The sequence below is a fragment of the Tachysurus fulvidraco genome, chromosome 19 (assembly GCF_022655615.1).
Source record: "Tachysurus fulvidraco isolate hzauxx_2018 chromosome 19, HZAU_PFXX_2.0, whole genome shotgun sequence".
Classification (NCBI taxonomy): Eukaryota; Metazoa; Chordata; class Actinopteri; order Siluriformes; family Bagridae; genus Tachysurus; species Tachysurus fulvidraco.
Window position 1 is genome coordinate 4,832,135 of NC_062536.1, and position 27,658 is coordinate 4,859,792.

The window sequence follows — 27,658 nt, forward strand, 5'->3', positions numbered from 1 at the left end:
ATGTGGTGCCAGTCCATCATAGGGTACAATTACACTCACACACTACATTGGGCCGGGAGGAGGAAACCTCCACATAGGGCAGAAGGACAACATGAAACTCCACAAACACACACATGGTTCCATGAGGTGTGATGCAAAAATGTAATCATTAAAAAACTGAGCCTTTCTGGTTAAAAACCAATAGAAAGACAATACAGCAGCTTCCTTTGCTGCTTAACTGAAAGAAACATAACACAAAGAAAGGAATGATTTCATTTATAATGATAAACACAACTCGTAGGTGGTTCAGAGTTGCACCTCACTCACATGTGGTTATCGCTACACACACGAGTCAGTTGCAAGTGAGATAAACAACACAGTCTAGCAACCGAAGTGTGAGTGAACAGGTCAAGACCGATGACAAAGAGAAGTCTGGGGACACAGAATGTGCTGGAAACCCAAACCACAAGCAGCCATTGTACACAGTGTAGGCAGTACTATAGATCATTATATTAAGTTGTAATATAAATGTGTCTCGCAAATTTGTTACAAAAAATAAATCATATAAACATACAAAGAGTGGATTTGCAGTTTGCTATAAAAGTGCCTAGGTACCTGGGTTAGAGACAACTCCATCTTTCCTTCCCACGTCGATGCTGCTGTTCCTCTCTTTTTCCCAACCAATAGCATGTTCCTCACAGGTCAGAAACGCACAGCACTGAAATGCATATGGCATTTCCATCACCCTGTAATACGTACAGTGGGTTTAATAATTAAGGGCATGTTAAATGAGTTCTGTCTGTTAGTGTGGGTTAAAAGCATTTCTGACAGAATAAAGACTTCAAATCCAAGTTAGAGGCTTCTTTTTGGAATCATTTCTAATTATTATTATATACAAATGTGGAAAATACAGCAAATTCAAACATTAAATGAATTTAATGGAAAACAACAGAATTGTGTTGTCTATAGTATTGCTAACAGCAAAACTTCCAACATTACTTACAGTAAGTGTTTCTATCATTTCACATCGTTTGAATTACTAGCAACCGGTTTATCTACATAGAGATACAATTTTAAAAAGTAATGGCACTGATACATATTCTCTGAATAATAAAAAAGTGTAGCTTAATCTGTCAGGTTTCAGCCCGGACTTCTGGCCATGTGCTACTGTTACTGTTGCAGCCTTCGTCTGCTCCTCCCTGTCTCCACACCTGATCCTAATTGTATCTCATTGTCTTGTGTATAAATGTGGGCCGCGTTGCCGTTGGCAGCGCAGAATCATTAGTTACGTTTGGTTGTTAGTCATTGTTAAGTGTCGTCATTTGTACTGGTTTAGTTCTCGTCTTTTACCGTCTTCATCTTTATTATTTATTAAACCCCATTCATTTGAAGCTATCCTGTGTACGGGTCCGTCTCCTTCCTACCCTGGTTGTGACATAATCGTGGAAAAGGTTCAGACCCAAAGGGAACACATTCTTTTTAAGAGTGTAGATGTTTCAAATCAAGGGGTGAATACTTATGCACTTATCCAAATGTTCATTTTATTGTTTCTGATCTAATCTGATCACTCAGGTTAATATTATAAACTATTTGTGTGTGTGTGTGTGTGTGTGTGTGTGTGTGTGTGTGTGTGTGTGTGTGTGTGTGTGTGTGTGTGTGTGTGTGTTCATATATAAAGTCCAGTACATTTCACTTCCAGGTTTTAACACTACAAGATAAAAAGGACACCAAGGAACCTGAAGATACAATACAAACACTTATGTATATTTATTTGATCTGATGTTGTTGTTTTTTTGTTTTTTTTTACCTCAATCTGGGGAATCTCTCAACAGGAATGAGCTCTTGCAGGTCTACATTACCAGCCAGCTTCAGGTGAGTTAACATGTGCATCTCAACCAGAGGTAAAGATGAGAGCTGATTGGATGTCAGGTCACTGTGAAAAAGTGAAATGATACAAATACACCATTATATATTGGTCAAAAGTAATAATTAATACACAGACAGACAACAGACAGAAAACATAATACCTCCAACACCTGATGGCATAACTAGATCATTTGGCACCTATTAAGTATTTCAGTGGAAATCTAGCTGCACCTGTCAAGAACCTACAACATTGGCGATAATCCGAATGATCCAAACCCATGCAAAAATGGTTCAATGATCACAGAATCAAGCTTTTGAACGGTCTCCTGATCTAAACTCCCACCTGAAAGCTTGTGCAATGATCTGAACAGGAGAGTCTCGACACGGGAAGACCTAGGAACCAATAGAATCTGGAAATTATGGAAGACTTTATGCTGTGAAGTTGGATAAGGAAGGTTCCACAAAGTAAAAAAAAAGCTTTTTTTTATGTTCCTAGAATACATATACTTAAATTAAAGGTTATTTTTTTCTGATATTTTCAGGTGTGATTAATAGCCAAATTAACCACAGACCATTTTTTCACCAACGAGTGATGCCAATTGTTTTGGAGTTGGCTGTGTTTAATGTTAGCACTTAAATTATGTTCATGACTGTGTACTGTAAGCTGTTGGTCACGGTTCATTATTAAAGGGGTGTGTGTGTGTGTGTGTGTGTGTGTGTGTGTGTGTGTGTGTGTGTGTGTGTGGGTGGGTGTGGGTGTGTGTGTGAGAGTGTGTGTGAGTGTGTGTGAGTGTGTGAGTGTGTGAGAAATACTGAAACTCACAGTTTGGTGAGAGCTGGAAGCTCAGAGAATGAAAGTGGATCCACAGAACACAACTTATTCCAGGCCAGGCCACTACAACAATATAAAAAAATTAATTAAAACTAGATTTGTAAAGTTTGTCATGACAAACTTTGATGTTGGCTTTGACAAAGCAAGTATTCGCAAAGGCCAGTGTTTTTTTGAGGTGAGTGGACATAAGGATCAGTGTTATGAATGGAGGCAAGTGGACATAAAGCTAGGGTGCCAAAACATTTGGAGGCAAGTGGAGACGAGCATGGGACGTCATCCGAATACTCTTGAGTGTTTTGATATATTTTCAAACGTGACGTCATCAGAATAACCGTGAGGAAGTTCCCCTCATTGTTTTGCTATGTCACATGTCCATGTTGTAAAAAGTTTTTTGATTTTGCATATATTGGGGGCGGGGCTGCGGGACAACCGGAAGGCCAGTCGGTACACCACTTTAAACGTTTGTTCAGAGTATAACCCTAAAGGAGCTGGCAGAGTTTGGTGTAGATAGTTCGAAAGCTTGCCGAGTTATAAACCTCCAAATTTTATAATGGGACTCTCTGGGAAAAAAGGCCAATTTGAGACCCGCTACCGGAAGTACCGGTACTCGGATCGCTTAGAAAAGTAAAAGCAAACTTCAGACCAGGGTCTACGACATATCCGAATTTGGTGCATGTGACTCTAAAGCCCTAGGAGGAGTTACTATATTTATACATTTTTGTCTAAGCTTAAAATAGGAAAACAGAATGTTGGCTTCTACAAAGTCACCATAAAAATCGATGACTGCTTTCATGTAGGATTTTTCCATTTGCTGATTACACAAGATGTTGTCTTTGTATAGTTTTTTTTTTTTTTTACTTTTTGGATTTCTTCAGTAAAGAGACACAAGGGAACCAACAGGTTTATCTCTCTTCAGGTTGGTCTCTCAGTTCACTTCCTAAGGTTATATAGTCTAACAGGATAGTATGCATATCCCATATTCGTTCCCTTAAGGTTTTTGTAATTGCAGAAATAAAAGATTATAGATTTTCCACAGATTTGAGTCGAGACGAGTCCTGTGACATCATCCCAACACACATAAATCTCTCTTCACTATTCAGTACAGCTCTCATAGAAAGTCATTACAGATTCTCACAAAGTCCCAAAAAAACTCGCTTTCTACAAAAAATAATCCTCCTATAGCAAAAGCATTAATCTAACCTTCTTACACCAAGCATGAGGATTAATATCTGAAAAATGATCTAAAAACATACAGCATTTCATACATCAACAGCATTATAGTATCATTGTGCTGACTGATCTTTTGTTAGGCTGCAAGACTGTACATGTTTCTGTCAACACGCATGACGTTAGCGTTAAAGTCACTCATACAGTAATACTCACAGGGACTTGAGTAAAGGCAAACCTTGAAACGTATCTGCTCGCAGTTCACGGATCTGGTTATGATGGAGATCACTAGTCAGCGAACACAAGCACGAATTATTGTTACGCTGTTATATTACTGCACGTCGTATCAGCTGGATGTAAAATGTTCGTTCGTTACTCACATCTTTTGAATCTTTTTGCAGCCTTGGAGACTGGGCAGGGATCGGATTAGATTGTATGAAAGATCCCTGGAAAGAAATGACGTGTGAATTACAGGAAGTTGGGTCCATAAATATAAATACAGGACAATCAAGCAATCGCCTTGTCGGATATTTTTTTTTTTAAATCATACAGATAATTAGACATAAATGTATTCTGAACAGTGTAAAGTGATATGAAGAGTGAATAAAGACTCACAGCATCTGCAGATTGGGAAGCTGTTCACACACTGTGCTAGGTAGAGATGTGATTCTTGCCCCTGTGATAGCACTGAAAACAGAGACAGCCACCGCAATTAATTCCAAGCAAACTCCACTCTCCACTCGTATCCTACACAGAGTCCCAGCAAACCTAGTGTCTATCTCATGGGACTTGTGGCACAAGCTGGGGGACACCCTGGATAAGGGGGACAACTTATCACAGGGTACTATCATACACACATTAACACATTAACACACTATGGACAATTTAAATAGGCCAGTCAGCCTTCAACAAATGTCTCTGGTCTGTCCATCCTACTGTGTCACAGGGAACCTGGAGCCTAACCCAGGAGACTCCGGGCACAAGACAGGGGACACCCTGAACAGGACGACTGTGGTTCGCAGGGCACAACCACACACACATTTACAAACTATAGACAATTTAGAGATGCCAGTCAGGATACAACACAAGCCTTTGGAGTAGCAAAGGAAACCGAAGAACCCAGAGGAACCTACACAGGGTGGAGACCAGAATCAAAGCCCCAACCAAGGCAAACATGATATCTACTAAACAACCAAAGTATGATGTAAAGTTTGAATAGTATGTTACATGTGTGTCAGTATTGATGAACAACTAAACCGTACAAATTATACATTCATTCTTTCTACCGCTTATCCGAACTTCTCCGGTCACGGGGAGCCTGTGCCTATCTCAGGCGTCATAGGGCATCGAGGCAGGATACACCCTGGACGGAGTGCCAACCCATCGCAGGGCACACACACACTCTCATTCACTCACACACTCACACACTACGGACAATTTTCCAGAGATGCCAATCAACCTACCATGCATGTCTTTGGACCGGGGGAGGAAACCGGAGTACCCAGAGGAAACCCCCGAGGCACGGGGAGAACATGCAAACTCCACACACACACAAGGCGAAGGCGGGAATCGAACCCCGACCCTGGATGTGTGAGGCGAACGTGATAACCACTAAGCCACCGTGCCCCCCCAAATTGTACATAATAACTGAATACTTCCAGTGTGTTATCTTGGTCAGAATTTCACAAATTCAGTATTTTGTGGTAAGACGTAAAAGGTAACAGAGTAAAGTGTACATTTGAGGACACGGTTTTCAGAGTACAGTGAGAACTTACAGCCTTTCCAGACTATGTGTGCCTGTGAGATCTGGGAACTGTGTGATATCTGATGCTCCATTTAAAGACCTAAACACAACAAGAAAACACTCTCATTGTGGTCAAAGTTGTTGCTGCAATTTAAGCATGAAGTCAATAAAATGTGATGGTTCATTGAAATTAGAGCTTGGCTCACAATGTTCTGAGTTCTGGCAAGTGCTGGAAAGCAGACTGACCAACAAATTGAATGGGGTTGTCATAGAAGAATCTGTCAGGAAGAAATAAATATAAAAAACTGATTAATAAACTGTGCCTTAAATCTTCTTTCAAGTGAACAAACAAATAAGTTCTTAATTTAAAAAGTAAAAAAAAAAACAGAAACAAGCATTTGGTTTACATAGTTTAATGGATGATAAAGAAAATTGGAACGGCACTTTAATACTTGTATTTTTTTATATACTTATATATTTAAGCGAATCCCAGACATAGGAAAGTTCTCTGTATTATCAGAAAATAACAGCAATTCCCAGAAATGTTTCGCAATTGTAAAAGTAGCCACTTCAAATACATGTACATATCCCTATTCATGTCGTTTTAAAAATATCTAAAAAAAATTGAACTTATATTTGTGACACACTGAAATAAAAGCTTGTTGAATTGATTTCATTTAAATGTGTACGTCAGGTCATTGGGATCGAACTGAGAAACATTAACACGATTAGTTTTCATACATCTAACGTGATTTGATCAGGAATGTTTACATCATCGCGCTTTCACTCGTCCATCGTCTAGCTAATTTAATCTCAGTTAAAAAAAAGCAAGCCCACTAGCACAGCGATTCTGCTGAAAATTCCAAATGTATTAAAGGCTCATTGACTAAATTCACAGATATATATTTTTTTCAGTTTCATTTGTTTCTTCAAATGATAAATGCACTTAATATTAGTATAATCATATTGTTAGGGATTATAAATGAACACATACAGTATAGAGACCTGGAGACCTACATTGTAAGGAGAGATGGGTTTCCCATGAAGGCATGTTCTGGGATGGATTTGATGTTGTTGTTGTGAAAACCCCTGCAAAAAAAACCAGACATATATTATGTACCCAATGAACTGGTGAAAATACCTAAAGATATAGATGCTATGGAGAAAGAGACTCGTGTGTCGACCTACAACTCCTTTAAAGTCCTCAAGGTTTTGATAGCGACAGGAAACTCCTCCAGACTGTTATAGTTCAAATCCCTGTCAATACAATACAATACATAGATCTGGGTCACATTATTATGATGAAAGTAATTATTGTATTGTAAGGCTGGCTTAAAAAAACATAGTAAAACAAGTACTGAGTACTTATTATGTCCGATCTGTACCGATTCTCAGGATCTTCAACCAAAATGGAATCATTTGAGATTGGAAAAATAATAAAATGATGTGTTTACAGTGTTGTGTCTTCAACTGTCCTGTGTGGGTGAGTCTGTCCACACATTAAATGATCCACTCACGGACAGGCAACAAAAAACAAGAACAACCCAAAACCACCGTCACAACATGTAGAGTGAAGTGGTCGCTCAGTGGTTAAGGTGTTGGGCTACTGATCGGAAGGTCATGGGTTCGGACCTTAGGTCCACCAAGCTGCCACTGCTGGGCCCCTGAGCAAGGTCCTTAACGCTCAGTTGTTCAGTTGTAAGTCACTCTGGATAAGGGTGTTTGCTTAATGCCGTAAATGTAAAAAAGTAGGGAATCCTCTAAACTTTTATGATTATAAAAGATTCAACATCATTAACCTTCATGTGCTGAAAGAAATGATACAAAACAATACAAAACATGAGTGTTTAACTGAATACTGACTGGAAAATTATATTAACATATTGTACTTGCCTTGTTTAGTCATACTGCTAATCTATCAAGCAAAATTAGCCTGGAATTTACGCTACCCGACTTCCGAATGCACGCAAATTTCCAGGTTTGCAAGTAAAATCTACCCTCAGAGGGCAACTACAGACTCTCTATTGAGCTAAAACGCCTTATCTTCATTATCTGAGGAGAAGAATCTGGGATGGTAAAAGCGGGATGGACGGAGAAAAGAGAGGGAAACGGAATGGCGCTTTTGCTGAATGTTAATGAGAGGTCAACTCACAAAGTCTCCAGGCTCCGTAGTCCATCAAAGCTCTGTTTTCCCAGGGACAGCACTCTGTTGTTATTGAGATGCCTGCAGTGAGACAGCAAAAAAAAAAAAAGAACAGTCAGTTACATCCACCCTTCTACGCCTAGTGAGTCGAAAGCTGACTGGAACATAAAAAGAAGAAAAAGCCAAAAAAAAAAAAAAAAAGAGTTTTTTATTCATGTCCTTTCATTGTGCCTGATGTCACTATAGGTTAAAACATACACTATAAGTACAAACTGAGCTTTATTCATTGTAGCATGACTAAAAAAAAGGATGAAAGCTTTGTATTATAAACAGATTATTTCTATACATAAACAGTATGGTTTTCTCCAAGCCCATCAACCAGCTCTGTAACTAAAATCACACAAATACAAGGAAGAACCTGGGAAAAAAAAAAACAGATCGTTCACCCAGTGGAACTATTTCGTGTCTAAAAAGTCCTTTTGTCGCTACCATCAACGAAAGAAACAATCATTTTGAAAAAGCACACACTTACAGAACCACCAGGTTTGAAAGATTGGCAAACGCTCTGTCCGGGATGTGGGTGATCTTGTTGAGTGCGAAGGTAATGGCCTGCAGGGAGGAAAGTGGACGAAGGGCATCAACAGGTATCTCTGTCAGAGCGTTGTCATCCAACCACAAGTGGCGCAAGGAAGACAGTCCATCGAAACAGTCTTGAGATATGCTAGAGATGTGGTTCGCATCCAATCGACTGGTGGAAAAGGTGTCAGGCAACGTGTCAGTTTGGGTGTGGGATATTTCAGGTTCAGAAACAAACTGTTAAAACTAAAGTCTGCGTGTGGTTGTGGATCTTAGCCACAATTTATTCAGCACAGCGTATACATTCATTCAAATAAATTAACTAAGCTGAGGATAGTATGACGGTGCAGTGCAGTGTCGAGCTCCAAGGTCCCTGCTTCTATCCTGAGCTTGTGTAACTGTCTATGGGACAATATTCCTGTTCATGCCATCCCCATGGGCTTAGTCCAGGTTCCAAAGTATCCTCTCACATCTCAGAAACATTTACAGCATCAGTCATTATACAGAGACAATTTTTTATCTTATTTATACAAATAAACAAGTGAAGGTTAATGGCAAATTGGTGGACCTGTGATTTACATGCATCTTATTTTATATAACTGGACAATTAAACGTTAAGGGCCTTGCTCAAAAGTGGTAGCTTGGTGGTGGTGCTGGGATTCTAGCTCACAACCTTTAAATCAGTAGTTCAATGCCTTAAACACTGAGCTACCACTTCTCAGAAACAGGCCAGTAGGTAGACTACACTAAATTGCTATTGTATTTGTGTATGCATGGTGCCATGCCATAGGCCGGTGTCCCATCATGTGTGTATTCCCACCTCACTTATGAGTTAGACTCTGGATCCTCTAGGACTGAGTAGATTAAAGCTCTTACTGGAGATCAATGAATGCATGAATGAATCTTTCTAAATAATAAAGTCCAGGTCATAAAAAAGAGATCAAATCAAATAAAAAATTAAAAAAGTTCTATGTCCAAACATTATTCACTTCAATTCACTGCTAACAGTGGACACTGTCACAAAAAGAAGCTTTGCAGGAATTAAAAAAATAAAAGGAGGTAAAAATAAGAAAAATTAAATTGTAATTTAAATGTGTTAATAATGATTTGTTTTTCATACATTTATATTTATGTCACTATATACAAAGGTAAATGTTTATGGTTTATACTATATAAATATCTAACAGAACTCTGTATATTGTCAATATATTGCTGCATGCATAGTCATACATTTAATTATCCATAAATCACAACAAATTCTGTTTGTTAAAAAAATGTATTCCACCCATATTATTCAGCATCTTAAAATATCACACATTACAGTCTTATAAAATGAAGCCACAAGACATTAAAGTCCTGAAAGTGGAATATCTGCACACTTATAAATATGAAATGAATATGAAACAAATAGTTTGAAGGCTAAACTAACCAAGCAATCATTCCTTTACACATTTACAGCTCACTTTCACCATTAATTTTATCCAGAACTTTTTTTTATTCCCTTAAATATGCTTCTCTGTTTAAGAAAAAGAAAACCTTTACATGAGATTTAAAGTTATAACAATAGTAATATTTAATATTTTTTAATATTTAATAATTTTAATGTCGTATTTAATATTTAATAACTTTAATATTGTCATATTTAGATTTCCGATATTGCCTTTAAGTGCCATTGTGTACAGAATTTATAATTTCCTAAGAACATATGTCAGGTAACATACTGTGGTTAAACTCAAAATTTCTAACAGTGGCGCTTGCATCAAGCTGATATCATTATCATAACTGGTCTTACATCATCACCGAGGCTCTGAACATGACCCTGATTAAATAATTAATTAGGTTTACTATATATTCACGTTGGCCTCACACCTCCAGGGTTGTGGGTTCGATTCCCGCCTCCGAGCTGTGTGTGTGGAGTTTGCATGTTCTCCCCGTGCCTCGGGGGTTTCCTCCGGGTACTCCGGTTTCCTCCAAAGACATGCATAGTAGGTTGATTGGCATCTCTGGAAAATTGTCCGTGTGTGCCCTGCATGTGTGTGCCCTGCGATGGTTTGGCACTCCGTTGGGCCTTGATGCCCGATGACGCCCGAGATAGGCAGAAGTTCGGATAAGCGGTAGAAAATGAATGAATATATTCACTTGATCAGCATTTTTTTTACCATGCAAACTCATATTATATAAATATCTTCAAATTATATTGAATTTTAATGATATTTAAATATTTAATTGTAATTCTATTTCATTTGAATTCATTATATTCAAATGATATTTACTCTTATATATGAATAATGTTTTCGATGTGTTATGTTTTAATGTCTTTTTTAAACCTTAAATCGACCTTTATTTGTTATTTACCTACAGTATATCAGTTTCCGAAATCCTCAAACCTGCACATCTGACCAACCACCATGTCACAGTTAAAGTCACAGAGATCTGACTTTTATTTTGTTTTGTTTGATGTTAACATTAACTGAAGCTCTTGATCTGTATATCTTCATTTTTTAATGCATTTTGCTGCTGCTACATGATTGGCTGATTGGATATCTGTATAAATGACCAAATGTACACTTGTTCCTAATAAAGTGGATAGTAAGCGCATGTCCGGTCAGGTTCAGATTTCTTAAACCTGCTTTCTGCTTTACCGCCAGGTCTCTGTTACCGGATACCGTGAGCTAAATATCATACACGGTTAAAAGTGAAAATACCGTAATCAGCAATGTTGTTATGTGGTGATTTGGTGAAATACTTTCTTTGTCATTAACCCTTCAAGACGGACGACGCTATTTAAAGCTTCGATAATTCTAACTGACGGCATGATCTCTTCTGTGAAATTAGCTGAAATTAGATGGTCCACCTAAAGCACCCTCACACCCTGACTGACACTCACCTACTGTAAGAAAACAAAGTGCAAAGTAAGGAAGCATTTTTTCGCTTCCCTAACAACTATTACCAAAGATACCCAAAGAGACAACATGCTTGAACAATGTCCACCCTGTTCCCTCTGCCAGGCAGACTGCTGTACAGGACAGCACTTATGGATTAATGTGATCTCGGGCTGACAGTTTGCATGTATTTGAGAGCGAAAGAGGCAGATGAGAACGAGATAAAGAGAGCAGATGGGTTCTAGTGCAAATGCATTGAAAGATAATCTTCATTCAGCCTCCTGTACTACCCTTTCTCTGTCTTTTTTAAACTGATCAAAGTTGAGGCCTCATGAGGACTGAATTCATTTGGAGTAGTCTAAGGGTCCGCTCTTTTGTCACTTTCATCCCTTAGTTCCCGTCCCCCCACCTTCTGTTTCATATGATAATTAACGGAGCCTTGGCACTGAGGGGGTCAATCTGTAACCAAAACAAGAAGAGAAGAGAAAAGAAAAGAGGGAGTGTGTCTGAAAGACATTAAGCCATATGTGTGCTCCTATGTACTCACAGGGAATGAAGGTTCGGCAGGCTCTTAAAAGCCTCCCTGGGGACCTCCTGAAACTGGTTGTTTTGAAGCATTCTGTGTGGGAATGTGTGACAAAAGACAAAAAGAGAGCATCATGGACAGAGAAGGTTCCAGAAAAAGAACAGTAACAGAAAAATGCTAAGGAATGCAACAGTGAAATAATACTAAAAATAACATTTAGACTGAAGTTACTATGCACGTGTACTATACACGTTGCTACATATGACGACACGTCATTTGGGATATGCTAGACAAACTATAGCGCACCGTGTACCAAAGCACAGATTGATCGGTTGTTTACTTCTATATCTGCTTAAACATAAATGTGAATGAAACATAAATCCAGAATTTTGAACCAGTAGTTCAAAATTCTGAAATCTGAAATCAGAAAATCTGAGTAATGGTCATGTTAGAAAGGTCATATTTACGAGCATCACCACAATGTTGGAATTAAGAGTGGGAAAACTCACCAGTCGGAAATGGATGCAACGTACGTAGTTTACGGAAAAGTTGGTTGACTTTTTTTTCCATTTACAATAAAACAAGCTAACTGACTGCACAAAATAGGATAGCATTGTACAATCACAATAAAAGATGCAACAATACAGATAATTAACAAAACATCTGTTGCACATAATTTGTTTTTCATTTTCTAGCAGTAAAGTTAAAAACCTTGCTGTATTTTTTGTAGATAAATAAGAGACTAAGCACCTGAAATCATAACAAACGACTTCCAGACTCGTAAATTAAATAACGAATTCCCAGGAGGACTTGAACCACAATAACATGAAATGTGGAACACCAGCATGGCAGTGTATATATGTGTGTGTGTGTGTGTGTGTGTGTGTGTGTGTGTGTGTGTGTGTGTGTGTGTGTGTGTGTGTGTGTGTGTGTGTGTGTGTTTGTGTGTGTGTTGGGGTGGGTGTGGGGATGTGTTTGTGTGTGTGTGTGTGTGTGTGTGTGTGTGTGTGTGTGTGTGTGTGTGTGTGTGTGTGTGTGTGTGTGTTTGTTGGGGTGGGTGTGGGTGTGGGGGTGTGTTTGTGTGTGTGTGTCTTCTGTGTGTGCTGGGGTGGGGGTGGGGGTGGGTTTGTGTGTGTGTGTTTGTGTGTCTGTGTTTGTGTGTGTGTGTTTGTGTGTGTTGTGGTGGGTGTGGGGGTGGGTTTGTGTGTGTGTGTGTGTGTGTGTGTGTGTGTGTGTGTGTGTGTGTGTGTGTGTGTGTGTGTGTGTGTGTGTGTTGGAGTGGGTGTGGGGGTGTGTTTGTGTGTGTGTGTGTGTGTGTGTGTGTTTGTGTGTTTGTTGGGGTGGGTGTGGGTGTGGGGGTGTGTTTGTGTGTGAGTGTGTCTTCTGTGTGTGCTGGGGTGGGGGTGGGTTTGTGTGTGTCTGTGTTTGTGTGTGTGTGTGTGTGTGTGTGTGTGTGTGTGTGTGTGTGTGTGTGTGTGTGTGTGTGTGTGTGTGTGTGTGTGTGTGCTGGGGTGGGGGTGGGTTTGAGTGGTTGACTGGAAATAAAAAAAAATAAAAAATAGAAATGTCTCGCATGTGTGCCCTGCATATCACATACATGACATAGAAGAATGTTTTGTTTATAAGCACAACTTTTAACTGTTTAAGCACTTGAGATGCATGATAGGAAGTTTAGGCACTTAATATAGGGTCACTGTCCAAAAAAGTCAAGAACTCCTGCTGTGATTTCAGAAACCCCTGCTGTGATTTTAGCAAGCCAACAGTTTCACACACTCTCTAACACAGACAAGCATGAAAACCATAATGCAGTAAAGCTCACTCACAAAGTTTTGAGATTGACAAAACCATCAAATGCTCCTTTAGGAATGTCCGTCAAATCATTTCCTGCTAGTCGCCTGTGAAAAGAGCAAAACCACAACAAGCTGAATTTACAACATTAGCTTTAACAGCACGATGCACGTAACTAGAGCTCATTTAGAAAAAAAAGAATTCATTTGTGGATTATTTAGTGATTAGGATTAAAAGATTTATTTGATTGTTTTGCTCATTTTTACCACCAAAGTCAATTCCAATACCTTTGACACTGGTAAATTCTATATTAAGCTGTAATAAAAAGTCCAACAGCTATATATCTTGATTAAAGATATTCTGTCTTACATTTTTAAAAATCCGCACATTTCCTGGCAAGTTAATAGAGGCAGCTATTGTGTTCACATAAGAGATCATATATAGCACTCGGTTATTGACAGATTTATTTCCGATTTATCCCGGTCATATACCTAATCCCAATGAAGTACATGGTTGCTGAACAGACAAGCAGGCTAATCCGACCATCTGCTAGCTGCATTGAGTTGTCACCCTGGGTTCACATTACAGACACTGTGTCTGTTTCCTGAGTTAAACAAAAAACTATAAACACTCAAATTTGTTTAGTAAAATTATCAGCATAAAATTAGATCAGAGTGAATGCACAGCCAGCACCTTTGATCTGATACTAGGACTATTATATATAAGATCTCTTGCATCTAAAGCTCTTCTTGTTAATAAAATGATTACTGATTAGAAGTTCAACAGAAACCAAAAGATTTTGTCGCATTAAACAACTTGTCCATTCGGTTATAGTTGTATACATTATATATACAGTACAGACCAAAAGTTTGGACACACCTTCCAAAAGTTTGGACACACCACCTTTTCAACAGGACAATGACCCCAAACACACCTCCAGGCTGTGTAAGGGCTATTTGACCATGAAGGAGAGTGATGGGGTGCTGCACCAGATGACCCGACCTCCACAGTCACCGGACCTGAACCCGATCGAGATGGTTTGGGGTGAGCTGGACCGCAGAGTGAAGGCAAAAGGGCCAACAAGTGCTAAGCATCTCTGGGAACTCCTTCAAGACTGTTGGAAGACCATTTCAGGTGACGACCTCTTGAAGCTCATCAAGAGAATGCCAAGAGTGTGTAAAGCAGTAATCAGAGCAAAAGGTGGCGACTTTGAAGAAACTAGAATATGACACATTTTCAGTCGTTTCACACTTTTTTGTTATGTACGTATATAATTCCACGTGTTAATTCATAGATTTGATGCCTTCAGTGTGAATCTACAATTTTCATAGTCATGAAAATAAAGAAGGTGTGTCCAAACTTTTGGTCTGTACTGTACGCCCAACAGGCAGTGGAGAAGGTGTCGCAGTTATTCATGGTGACATCATTTAAAGGCAGGGTCTCCGATGTTTGAAAGCCAATGTCGACATATAAAATCACCAAAACAAACACGCCCCTAACCCAAATAGGTCCCACCCCTGTATTGATAGCTCCGCCCACACATACATACATAACCCAGGCAAATAATGGAAAGAAATGTGTCTTTATCATAGCTGAAGGGAAGAACAATACTTTGTTTGTTTGATTGTAGATAAACAAACAAGCAAAATTGACACACAAGCATAATCATGTAAAGGACAAAGGCATATATTAGTTCTGTGTAACAAAGCAAAACCAACGTTACTCACCTATCGAGAAAGAAAAAAGCGCCTCGGCGTCTTAAGTAAAGTTGAGTTTCCCGAGTCAATAACTCCTGAGCTAAACGCTGTTACTACACAAAACTCGGTTGTAGCTGCCTCTCTACATTACTACGATAGAAAAGAGGTGTTATTTGTGTAGTAACAGCATTTAGCTCAGGAGTTATTGACTCGGGAAACTCCAATCTGTGAATATGTGGCCAACTTCCTGCTCCTTCAGTTCTCATTACATATTAATGTAATGTATCAGTCAGGATTTAGACCTCATCATAGCACAGAGACAGCAATGGTTAAAGTTATAAATGATATATATTACTGGCCTCTGATCAGGGTTGTGTCTTTTTGCTTGTATTGCTTGATCTTAGTGCAGCTTTTGATAACATTGGCAATGCTATTTTACTTGATAAGCTAGAACATCTTGTTGGTGTTAAGGGACAGCCCTCTCCTGGGTCAGGTCTTATTTGACTGATCGCTATCAGTTCGTAGATCTAAATGGTGACTATTCAAAACAAGCTAAGGTAATGTTCGGAGTTCTACAAGGTTCTGTTTTAGGCCCATTGATTTTGTCCCAATTTATGCTACCCCTTGGTGTAATTATTCGTAAACAAGGTGCTAGCTTCCACAGTTATGCTGATGACATGCAGCTATATGTTTTAGCTAAGTCAGATGTGAGTCACCAGCTTAATAAAATTGAAGACTGTGTGAAGGACATTAGATAGTGGATGCTTACTAACTTCCTCCTGCTTAACTCGGATAAGACAGAAGTGCTTTTACTTGGATCACAGGCAGCCAGAAGGAAGCTTTCTGATTACAGAGTAACACTGGATGGTCTTTCTATTTCATCATGTGCAGCAGCAATGATTATTGACACCGGCCTCTCTTCTGAAGCTCACATAAATAATATCACAAAGGTGGCCTACTTTCATCTCAGAAATATTGCTAAAGCCTTATTCGGATGGGATTAGTTTTACGTGGGGACGTGGAGTAATGCAATTTTACCTCAGGACGTCTGTAATATTAATTGGCCAATTCGCATGGGACAAGACATCTCAGTAAAACTAGCAGAAGTGGGAGGGGTAACTCGCTTTATGCACCACAGTAACCTCCTTGTCGTCATATGCGTATGACGTTGCTTCCTGTTTCAAGCGCCTCCATGCTTGTAAAACGCGCCAAAAACTACTTTTAAACAGGAAATGACAGAATTTTACCGTACATATTTACATATTACCTGAGGTAATTTTTCAGGACCTTTTTACAGAAGGTAAAAGTCGCTGTAATCTTTACTGACATTGTCCGTAATGATTACCGAGATGGCACATTCGGACGGGACTAAAATCACAGAGAAGCTCTGGTAATAATTACTTTACCCCCACGTCCCCACGTAGAACTAATCCCGTTCGAATAGGGCTTAAGTGTTAGGGTGATGGAGAAATGATGATGGAGAAACACTAGTTCATGCAATTGTCACCTCTAGGTTGGATTATTGTAATGCTTTTTTAATGCAGCAGCTAGAGTCCTAACTAGAACCAGAAGATAAGAACACATCACCCTTATCTTAGCCACACTGCAATGACAGTCAAATTTCGCATCGATTCTAAAATATAATTAGTTACCAATAAAGGTTTTAATAGTGTCGTGCCACAGTACCTGATCAAGCTTTTGTTTTTTTATGATCCATCATGCTGGTGAAGGCTATTTGATAGTACCTCAAGTACAAAGTCTACAGCAGGGGACAGAGCTTTTTCTTACAGAGCCCCACAGTTATGGCACAGCCTTCCAACTAGTGTTCGGGACTCAGAGTTTAAGTCCAGGCTAAAAACACTTTTTTAGTCTAGCTTTTTATGAATAGCTTTTCTTAGGTAAAGGAGTAGATCTAGAGGGTTCATGGGCATAGAGTTTTTGGTGAACTGGGATGTCTGTATGCTGTCACCTTACCACCCTTGCAAGTTGCTCAGGTTTGCAGACTGTGGAGTGGTGAGACGCTATCATGTCTGCACACCTTCTGGTTTCTCTCTCTATCTCTCTCTCTCTCTCTCTCTCTGTCGATCTATACATGCCACTCCTGAGCTCCCAGTGTTCCGAGTTCCTAGTCTTATCGTCTCGTCTTACAGAGCTACTTTGTCAATCCTGACGTTCTACCCCTTGTTGAAGTCTCGTCGCCCGGTGGTCACCCGGGATTGCTGTCATGTCTTCATTGAACCATTGTTTCATCCGTCAGCTATATGGTTTGGTTTTTATCAGCAATCATTTAAAGACACTGGAAAGAAGAAATTAGTGTTGTGTCCATGGTGAACTCAGTTTGCGCTGACCCATTAGTTACTCGGGAGCTCTCGGCTGCACTATTATAAACTGTTTATTTACATTTACATTATTTACTGTCCAGTATCACCTACATGAGGATGGGTTCCCTTCTGAGCCTGGTTCCTCTCATGGTTTTTTCCTCATATCATCTCCCAAATATTTATGTGATTTGATTGTTATGTACAATCCTTCGAGATCACTTAGATCCCAAAATGGTCATCTTTTGCTGGTACAACGATCACGTCTGCAACGCAGGGGAGACCGAGCTTTCGCATTAGCGGGCCCTAAGCTGTGGAATAGCTTGCCACCACCAGTCAGGACTGCTTCTACATTTGCTGAATTTAAATCCATGTTAAAAATACACCTCATTTCCTGTGATTTTAATTGTTGGTAATTTGTACGTCTTCTTTTATATTTATGTTCTTTCTTTTTTTCCTTTTCTTTTATCTCTATGTACAGCGATTTGGCCAGCTCATGCGGATTTTAAATGTTCTTTATAAATAAAATTGAATTGAATTGAAAAATATCATCTCAGGGAGTTTTTCCTTTCTGCCATCGCCCAAAGCTTGCACATACATAAGTGACATATGTTAGAGATATATAGTAGCCTACCTTAATTTGAAATTTTAAATTAAACTTTAAATTAAATAAAGTAAACAATTAATTTTATTATTATTATTATTATTTTGTTTGTTTCTATGCTTCTATAAAGCTGCTTTGAGACAATGTCATTGTTAAAAATGCTATACAAATTAATTCAATCGAAACTGAATTAAATATACACAGAGAAGTGGACTGTCTCTTAAAACAGTCTGGAACATTCCAGAAATTGATGTGACGTTCAAATGTAATGACGTTTGGAATCTTCTGATTGGTCAATTGTCAAATACTGTGCGAACTTGTCCACAAGTCTGGTTTCTCCTTAGATGCACAACAAGAATCTGTGCAAATGGCTGTTTTCAAATATAAAAATCTTAGGAGAATAAAGACATGACATCACTCAAGAAAGTGGAGGCACAAATGAACTCCCAGGGATGAAGAACTTTGGTTCAAAAGGTTCAAATGAAGCTCGAGTGAAGAAGCTGGAGGCATCAGGTACAATTTTGTATACGTCCACCTTTAAGAAAGTCCCGTATGACTGTAAACTTAAAGGCTACTCTGAAAGTGACATACAAAGCAAGACTAAAGTTTGAAGATGATCACTAGTGTTTTGAAGAAACAGAGAATAAAAACCCCACTATAAAGAAAAATAATATCGATAATATCAGTGCTGCTTATGAAGTAAGATGGGTGAAGTTTTAATCTGAAGAACACCAACGCTAAAGTATAGTGGTGGGAGCATCATGTTGTAGAGGTGCGTTTTGCCTGTACTGGTATTCCTCAGAAAATACATCGACTGCATCATGATGAAGGAGGATTATCTAGGAATACTGAAGCACCACCGAGACATCATAGATATTATGATCCTAATGATCATCAAAATGAGCAATGATCCTAAACATACCTCCAAAGGTGAAGCAAAATGTATTAGTATTAAATATTAATAACTAAGTCTTGAGTTAAGTTTGTGGTTCAAGCAATTAAACAGCACCAAATACTAAATGTCTGATAAATCAGAATTATGAAGTTAATGTAGATGCTCTAAAATGACTTAAGACAGGAAATGTATAGTAACGTGAAATGTGTCTAAAGTTTAGCCAACATTTGGCCTCATTTTTTAAATCTGTGCTGTAAGATTTGGCACCTTTGTACCTTTGGTCAAAATTTACATAACAGGAAGAAAACAATATTCATTCATTCATTCATTCATTTATTCATTTTCTACCGCTTATCCGAACTTCTCGGATCACGGGGAGCCTGTGCCTATCTCAGGCGTCATCGGGCATCAAGGCAGGATACAAACTGGACGGAGTGCCAACCCATCACAGGGCACACACACTCTCATTCACACACACACACACACACACACACACACACACACCCACACACACACACACACACACACACTACGGACAATTTTCCAGAGATGCCAATCAACCTACCATGCATGTCTTTGGACCGGGGGAGGAAACCGGAGTACCCGGAGGAAACCCCCGAGGCACGGGGAGAACATGCAAACTCCACACACACAAGGCGGAGGCGGGAATCGAACCCCCAACCCTGGAGGTGTGAGGCGAACGTACGAACCACTAAGCCACCGTGCCCCTCCCCCAAGAAAACAATATATTAAATATAATTATTCCTCTGCTGCCGTTAACTATTACGATTTCAAGCTTAATTGAAGCAAATACATCTAAAAAACATCTAAGCAAGTTCAGTTATTCTAAATAATAGTAATAATAAATAGGTCAATATGTCAACAGAAATGTTTATATCGATGTTATGATCTAAAAAGGGGAAAAAAACTGTATGATATCTTTAATAAGGTTTACGATTTCCACAATGTGGAAAATATTAACACAGAGTGAAAAGACAATAATCACTGGTTTATGAGTTAGAGACACATTTCTACATGATAGTATCTTGTTTCACCCCTTCCAATCAACTTGACTCTTGCCAGTATGCTTCAATGTTAAATTCCACAATGTCTCAAGAAACACGACACGAAAGAGGCCAAGGGTCTGCGTGTACCCTGTATACCAAAGAATCCGCATTCTAACAGCGTGGTGCCATTTGTTACACAGAGATGTTGTATCTCGTCCATTGCAGGGGCATCGGCAAGGGGAAACACGATAATGAATAAGGGCGTCCGTCCAGCCGCTACTAACAGATTGGAACACCGCCTCTCCGTATGTTGTCCGAGAAATCGGTCAGCTTGTAAGCAGCAGTGGGCAGTTTGCCCTGGACAAACACAAGAGCAGAGACACTACACCTGAGCAAACACTCATGGGAGAATTTGTTCTTAATAAATCACGGCTACCCGTTCGTCATGGCTAGCTGTAGGTTAAAGGGTGAGACAGGAGGGCACAGTGAGGACAGAGGAAGATATACGATGACTGCTAAGTGGTTTTCAGTAAACCAGTCCAAATAAGACTTCAACAGTTACATGCTCGCCTTCAGCAAACAGATTTGGACACACTGCTTGCTAGATCTATAGAATATTTCATTTATTGATTCTTTATGTAAATCTGCATTATTGTTATTTATCTAAAGATTGACATACTCTTGTTTAGTCGGTAGGGTAAAGAGTTGAGTCAAATTAAGGAAAAGGACTGAGGACGGTACGTACATAAACTCTGGTCTGTGACACAAAGGCTCCTTACTGTTTAAACACATCCTCTAGTGCTCCGTGTTGACATCAGTGCATCCTGTGCTATATCATGTAGATAAAAGACAGAAGGGTGACAAATGAAATGTAGTTATACGATGTCATACCCTGTGCGCTGTGTCATTTTGGACAGCCTTCTCTACCACTACCGTCTTCATCTAAACTAGAAATGAGGGAATCTTTTTTTTTAACATGTTAACGTATAATTAAACTATACATTTGATGTGTTTGAGATTTGAAGGAGGCTGCACAGCTTTATGAGCAAAACACAACATATCTCTATGTTCCACGCAGCCTGATTTCACTTAATTATTACTGTTTAAAAAAATTTCCCAATTTATTTCCATTTAGCCTTTAGCCATTTTTCTGTCCCTACAGAAGGTTTTTACAATCGTGAAATATTTCAAGCAAAGAAAGTCAATGATCAATATCTGTACTATTTCTAACTCCATGTTTAAACATAAGCAAATGTGTGATAGTTTCCATCTTAACTGCTTTGTACAAAAGCTCAGATTTTCCTCATGTCTCATCTCTTCTATTGAAGTGTGTGATCAGACAGAACTGGTGTAAAATGGACCAAATGTGCTCAAAGGTTTTATAAAAATGTGGAAAAAAAAAAGACAAACTGTATACAAATGAACTAAAATTCATGTCAGTAATATCCTTTATAATGAAAACATCTTTATAATGAGTTCTCAGACTTTTCAGATGGTATATTTTTCACTCATTAATTTTCTACCGCTTTATCCGAGAATATTTTTCATTCTTGCATAAAATCTCTCATGTTATTTGACATTTTTAACAGTAAATTATATCAGATATTTGAGTCGGATAGAAACTTCGATCTCCCTAGAACTTTTTAAAATAGTCTGAAAGATTGAAAACATTAAAGGACAATGATTTTGTGTTCCTTACAAAAAGGTAAAGTGACAAAAAGGAGCTTTTTTTTTATATTCAGTCCCCCAAACTTTTATTTCACCTCCTCACTGTGGAGTTGTAACACAGACTCATAACATTTCCCTTCCCTGGCAAAAGAGTTTTCTCTCTCTCTCTCTCTCTCTCTCTCTCTCTCTCTCTCTCTCTCTCTCTCTCTCTCTCTCTCTCTCTGTGTGTCTCTGACTCTCTCTGTCTCTCTCTCTCTCTCTCTCTCTCTCTCTCTCTCTCTCTCTCTCTCTCTCTCTCTCTCTCTGTGTGTCTCTGACTCTCTCTGTCTCTCTGTCTCTCTGTCTCTCTCTCTCTCTCTCTCTCTCTCTCTCTCTCTGTGTCTCTGACTCTCTCCCTCTCTCTCTCTCTCTCTCTCTCACACACACACACACACACACACACACACACACACACACACACACACACACACACACACACACACACACACACACACACACACACACACACAAACACACCAAACCATAAAAAGAACCAAAAACATCAACACTCTATTCTTTGTGTTTTTCTTGGTGGACCATCCAGATGTCCCCTCAAGGTCAAAACTGTCAGATATTCTTGTGGTGACATTTGCCCTCAATCTCCCCTTGCTACCCCCAATCACCCCTGCCACACAAGAAAATCCATCACACATACACACAAATACACCCACACCCACTTCCTGATTCACCACTATATAAACAGCTCATGAACATTTATGCAAGTCTTGACAATCCTTTTGTACTGTGTGAGTTCTAAGCCTTATTATTTAGTATGGTCTTGGCGTGTATGAGCTCTGCTCTGTTTCATGGATTTGTCTCTTGGACTACCCTTTGACCATGATTGCACTGATCACTAGTGTTCTGACCTTTGCTTGATTTGCCGACATTGATATTTGATATTGATATTGATCTTAACCTTATGCACATGGATCATCACTCTGCACTGGGAGTCTCTGTCGTTATAGCAGCATGCTCATTAGCTCATTATCTAACTCCTTAGACATATTTAGCTGTTCATACAGCATTCAACATTCGGGTATTTATTACTCGGGTAAGTAGGATTATTATAAGAGGATTAGGTATGCTTTTGAAAAATATTTCTATGGGTTTTGAGCTAAGGTGCACTGTTCCAAAAATTCCTATAGACACTGTATAATGATATGACTATTTATCCTGTACCTCTTCTTCCTTGGTTTCTGTTGTATTGTATTTTTCCTATATTGCCAACACACAAGAAGTGTGTGTGTGTGTGTGTGTGTGTGTGTGTGTGTGTGTGTGTGTGTGTGTGTGTGTGTGTGTGTGTGTGTGTGTGTGTGTGTGTGTGTGTGTGTGTGTTATACTCACAGCTCCTCCAAAAAGTGAAGAGTGGTGAAAGCATTGCTGGGCAGCTGACTAATGTTGTTCATGCTCAGATCGCTACAGACAGATAAAAGGAATATTAAATACCAAATTAAAGTGAATGACGTGTAGCCACATGTCTGTCATAATCAAATATTTAAGTATCAGAATATTTCAAAATCTAACCTCTCAGTGCAAAACAAATTCTTATATCATTTAAAAAATATATATCTTGGTGTGACAAGTACACACTCCATTCACTATAGCATCCCTTAAACAGGAATCTCAGGAATAAAAACATTGAATGTGTTTTTCAACATCTGTGTAAAATCATACTGATGGCTTAAATAAAAACACTGTTTAGTCTGGAACTTTAGGTTTCAAGTACAGAAGAGAGGCAACCGGGAACCAAATGGCAATTTAAAGCCATTGCTCAAAAAGGTTCATCTGGAGTTTGCACAAAAACGCCTGAAAGATCCTCCGACAAACTGGTACAATGTTCGGAAGAATGTGTAGGGGAGCATTTTAGCATGAATGCTAATACGACTCATCACCAAAACAACAGGAAAGCAAGCATAGTGGTGGTGGAAGCATACATTTTTAGGGATGTTTCTCAGCTGCCAGGACTGGGAAGCTTGTCAAGATTTATAGGAGAATGGATGGGCCTACAGTAAGTGAACCAAAATAGGTCACACATTCACATTCCAACAGGACACTGACCCAGGCCAAAGTGTCCATTTAGTAGCTTGTTAGGAACAATGTGGATGTTGTAGAGTGGCCTAGTCACAGTCCCGACCTAAATCCTAGTGAAAATCTATGGAATGACCTGAATGTCCATCCATTTAATTTCCCGCCGCTTGAACAGTACTGCAAAAAGGATTGAGGGAAGATCTCCAAAACCAGATGTGACAAACTTGTGGAAAGCTAAATGAAAACGCTGTTAGTCGGAGTCGCTTCCGAAGCACTGACTTCGTGGTTGTGAAATATACTTAAAATGTGGACATTTCAATTCTATTAATTAACCAATTTACCTGTTTCATGAGCCATGTTTGTTTGGATAAAGGAATAAATATCCCATTTAAATTCGATGAAGTTTACAGAGCCTGATGCGACAATTTTGAAAGGGTCTATAAAATATAGATCTATCCACTGTATGTAATATTGATTACACATCATATAAGAGAAAAGACATTTCGATTACTTACCATAATGCCTTTCCTTTTTTGGCAAGCAATAGAAAGAAAAAGAAGGAGTGTCAATATTTACTAAAGCTTAGTTGGTGTTTAGGAAAAGGGAGTCTTCACGGCATTGGACAAATCAACCTAAAGTGGTTTGTAAAGAGATCCCCAATTAAAGCAGCACACTGAGCCGCCTTCTAGGTAACTGGATTGACTCTGATCAACAATGCAGCAGCTGCATAATTAGGTTTGATGAAGGGCTGAGGGAGTTTGGAGAAAGTCGGACAAGCAAAAAGAGGCAATTTCATAGCTCCTCAATGTCTTTCCCAAGGGTCTAAAGTATCCAGGCAGCAGGGGGCAGGGAGGGTGAAATAAATTACAGGGCAGCTGACTTGCATAGGGCAGGGATAACTTTTCAAAGAAGCTGATGGTCACTCTCTTCCCTTGTCTCTCTCTCTTAGTTCTGCTGCAGAGGATTGTCTCGTCCATAAATGCAGAGTACAAAAGGAGGTCTTTTTGCCAGGTGGCTCACTGTGTCTAGGTGAAGTTGTAGGATACCTATCAATCTTATCAGATGGATAAAATTGTTAGGTACCATGAAGTCTCGTAATTCTATCAGGCTCATTCCTTTGGACCCATCATGAATAGCCTACAGGTTTGTGGAGTCACAGTGTCTGCAAGGTACACAAAGCGAGAGAAGAACAGATAGCGGCTTTGTTTGTTTACCATGGCCGCTCCAATTAAATGCACAGCCAAAGGAGCTCCTTGCCCTGGAGGAGAACAGAAGCCAGGCAGCATGCCCTCCTTAAGGCTTTGTGAAATTGTCTTTGACTTTCATTCGGCAGAGCTACATACTACAGTACTGAACCTCAGTGTAGAAATGGCCTGAATGCTGAGGGCTGCAAAACAACATTTGATCAATGGCAAAATAATCTTACCAGACCGCACAGCTTGAAAATCAAACCGGTAAAGAATAATCAAAGAAGAAGGGATGAATCAGGTTTCTCTGCACCTGCTGTGGTTTACTCTGCTGCCACAATGAACATCTGGCATCGTCCTTTAATTGGACCTCCATCTCAGTGGAGGGGCAGGATAAGGGGCAGGATTGTTCATAAAGCCTCACATTAGGATACGACACACTTTTTAGCAATAGAACTACTTTTCTTTTTCTTTTGCGATTAAATGTTTTAACTGTATCCACTCTCGGTAATAAGCTGTTGTGGATAAACACTAATATATCTAAATGAATTATTTAGATGCCAAATTAATTTATTTAAATAAATTATTGGCATCTAAAATAACAAAAGCATGATTAACATCTATCTTATTTGGGAATATTGTAAAACCTTGTAGATATACACAATGTATAGAGTATATTATATTATATACCCCTATTTCTTCTATTGCCATTAACACAGATTTATTACCCCTGAGTTTGCTGTTATAATGTGTTCAAGACCTCTGGGAAGTCTTTCCACTAGATACTGAAGCATGTCTGTGGGGATTAGTGATCTTTTAGCAACAAGAACATTAGTGAGATCAGACACTGATGTTGGAGTGCATCTGTGGGGATTAGTGATCATTCAGCTACAGGAGCGTTAGTGAGATCAGACACTGATGTTGGAGTGTGTCTGTGGGGATTAGTGATCATTCAGCTACAGGAGCATTAGTGAGATCAGACACTGATGTTGGAGTGCGTCTGTGGGGATTAGTGATCATTCAGCTACAGGAGTGTTAGTGAGATCAGACACTGATGTTGGAGTGTGTCTGTGGGGATTAGTGATCATTCAGCTACAGGAGCGTTAGTGAGATCAGACACTGATGTTGGAGTGCGTCTGTGGGGATTAGTGATCATTCAGCTACAGGAGTGTTAGTGAGATCAGACACTGATGTTGGAGTGTGTCTGTGGGGATTAGTGATCATTCAGCTACAGGAGCATTAGTGAGATCAGACACTGATGTTGGAGTGTGTCTGTGGGGATTAGTGATCATTCAGCTACAGGAGCATTAGTGAGATCAGACACTGATGTTGGAGTGCGTCTGTGGGGATTAGTGATCATTCAGCTACAGGAGCGTTAGTGAGATCAGACACTGATGTTGGAGTGTGTCTGTGGGGATTAGTGATCATTCAGCTACAGGAGCATTAGTGAGATCAGACACTGATGTTGGAGTGCGTCTGTGGGGATTAGTGATCATTCAGCTACAGGAGTGTTAGTGAGATCAGACACTGATGTTGGAGTGTGTCTGTGGGGATTAGTGATCATTCAGCTACAGGAGCATTAGTGAGATCAGACACTGATGTTGGAGTGCGTCTGTGGGGATTAGTGATCATTCAGCTACAGGAGCGTTAGTGAGATCAGACACTGGTGTTGGAGTGTGTCTGTGGGGATTAGTGATCATTCAGCTACAGGAACATTAGTGAGATCAGACACTGATGGTGTAAGAGTGAGGAGGTCTGGGTTTCAGTCAGTGTTCCAGTTCATCCCAAAGGTGTTCAGTGGGGTTGAGTCAGAGTCAGGACTCAGTGCAGGACACTCGAGTTCTTCTACTCCAACATTAACACACCATGTCTTCACCATGGAGCTCATTTGAGGCTTTTAGTTCTAGTGAAGTGAAATTGTAATACTGCAGCATGCAGTCTGAGGAAGAACCACATATTGGTGTGATGTTCAAATATTCAGATATATTTGTGAATTTCTTAAAATGATATTGTATATATTGTTAATAAACAGAATATTACTGTCACTGAGGAAGAATTAAATACTGAATCCATTATCTCTAAATCACATATTATCTTTGAAACTATATATAAAACTTCTTTCATGTACATTACCTCATGTCATTTATATTGTTTTTAAATCATACATGAATAAAATATGTTTCACACTTGCAGTTGCTGTAAAAGCTTACATAATGGTAGTATAAAAGCATACACACCGGGGCAGAATAACTAGTATAAAACTCTTCACACCTTAAGGTGAGTAAATTCAAATACATTTTTATACACTTACATGTACAAGATTGCATCCTTACAGATCATGAATATAAAGATTTAAACACAGGTAAAATATAACACTTAAAGGTAAACTGGTATAAAAGCCTTAAAATAAACAAATCCTTTTCTGATAACAGTTCACATTTAACAGTGCACAATATCATAAAGCAGCTTTATAGAAAGATTTAGATTCAGATTGGAAGAGCAAGAGAAGAGAGAAATAAATAAATACATAATAATGATAAGAAAAAAAATAAGAATAAAAATAAATAAGTGAATATATATACAATTAAAAATTAAAATTAATTTAAAAAAGATTAACTTCAAATTTTAAATACTGTATATCTATCCCTATCCCTAATGAGCAAGCCAGAGGTGACTGCGGCAAGGAAAAACTCCCCGAGATGATATGAGGAA

General features: G+C 39.1%; 1 protein-coding gene and 1 long non-coding RNA gene across 2 annotated transcripts in view; one reads left to right on the plus strand and one right to left on the minus strand.

Annotated features, from left to right (window-relative positions):
• LOC125139505 overlaps nt 1-2,526 on the plus strand; it is a 4,063-nt gene extending 1,537 nt beyond the window's left edge. Inside the window, exons 2-3 of the long non-coding RNA XR_007138532.1 lie at nt 1-23; nt 1,812-2,526. The exon at nt 1-23 is cut by the window's left edge and continues 106 nt beyond it. This is a non-coding gene — a long non-coding RNA (uncharacterized LOC125139505). The remainder of the gene's footprint in view (nt 24-1,811) is intronic.
• LOC113645530 (leucine-rich repeat-containing G-protein coupled receptor 5) overlaps nt 1-27,658 on the minus strand; it is a 31,386-nt gene that overhangs the window by 2,929 nt on the left and 799 nt on the right. The window contains exons 2-16 of the mRNA XM_027151174.2: nt 23,076-23,147; nt 13,539-13,610; nt 11,737-11,808; nt 8,264-8,479; nt 7,741-7,812; nt 6,777-6,845; nt 6,606-6,677; nt 5,795-5,866; nt 5,620-5,688; nt 4,460-4,531; nt 4,225-4,290; nt 4,061-4,132; nt 2,669-2,740; nt 1,787-1,912; nt 595-725 (exon numbers count right to left, since the gene is read on the minus strand). Coding sequence (XP_027006975.1) covers nt 595-725; nt 1,787-1,912; nt 2,669-2,740; nt 4,061-4,132; nt 4,225-4,290; nt 4,460-4,531; nt 5,620-5,688; nt 5,795-5,866; nt 6,606-6,677; nt 6,777-6,845; nt 7,741-7,812; nt 8,264-8,479; nt 11,737-11,808; nt 13,539-13,610; nt 23,076-23,147 — 1,325 coding nt within the window. The remainder of the gene's footprint in view (nt 1-594; nt 726-1,786; nt 1,913-2,668; nt 2,741-4,060; nt 4,133-4,224; nt 4,291-4,459; nt 4,532-5,619; nt 5,689-5,794; nt 5,867-6,605; nt 6,678-6,776; nt 6,846-7,740; nt 7,813-8,263; nt 8,480-11,736; nt 11,809-13,538; nt 13,611-23,075; nt 23,148-27,658) is intronic.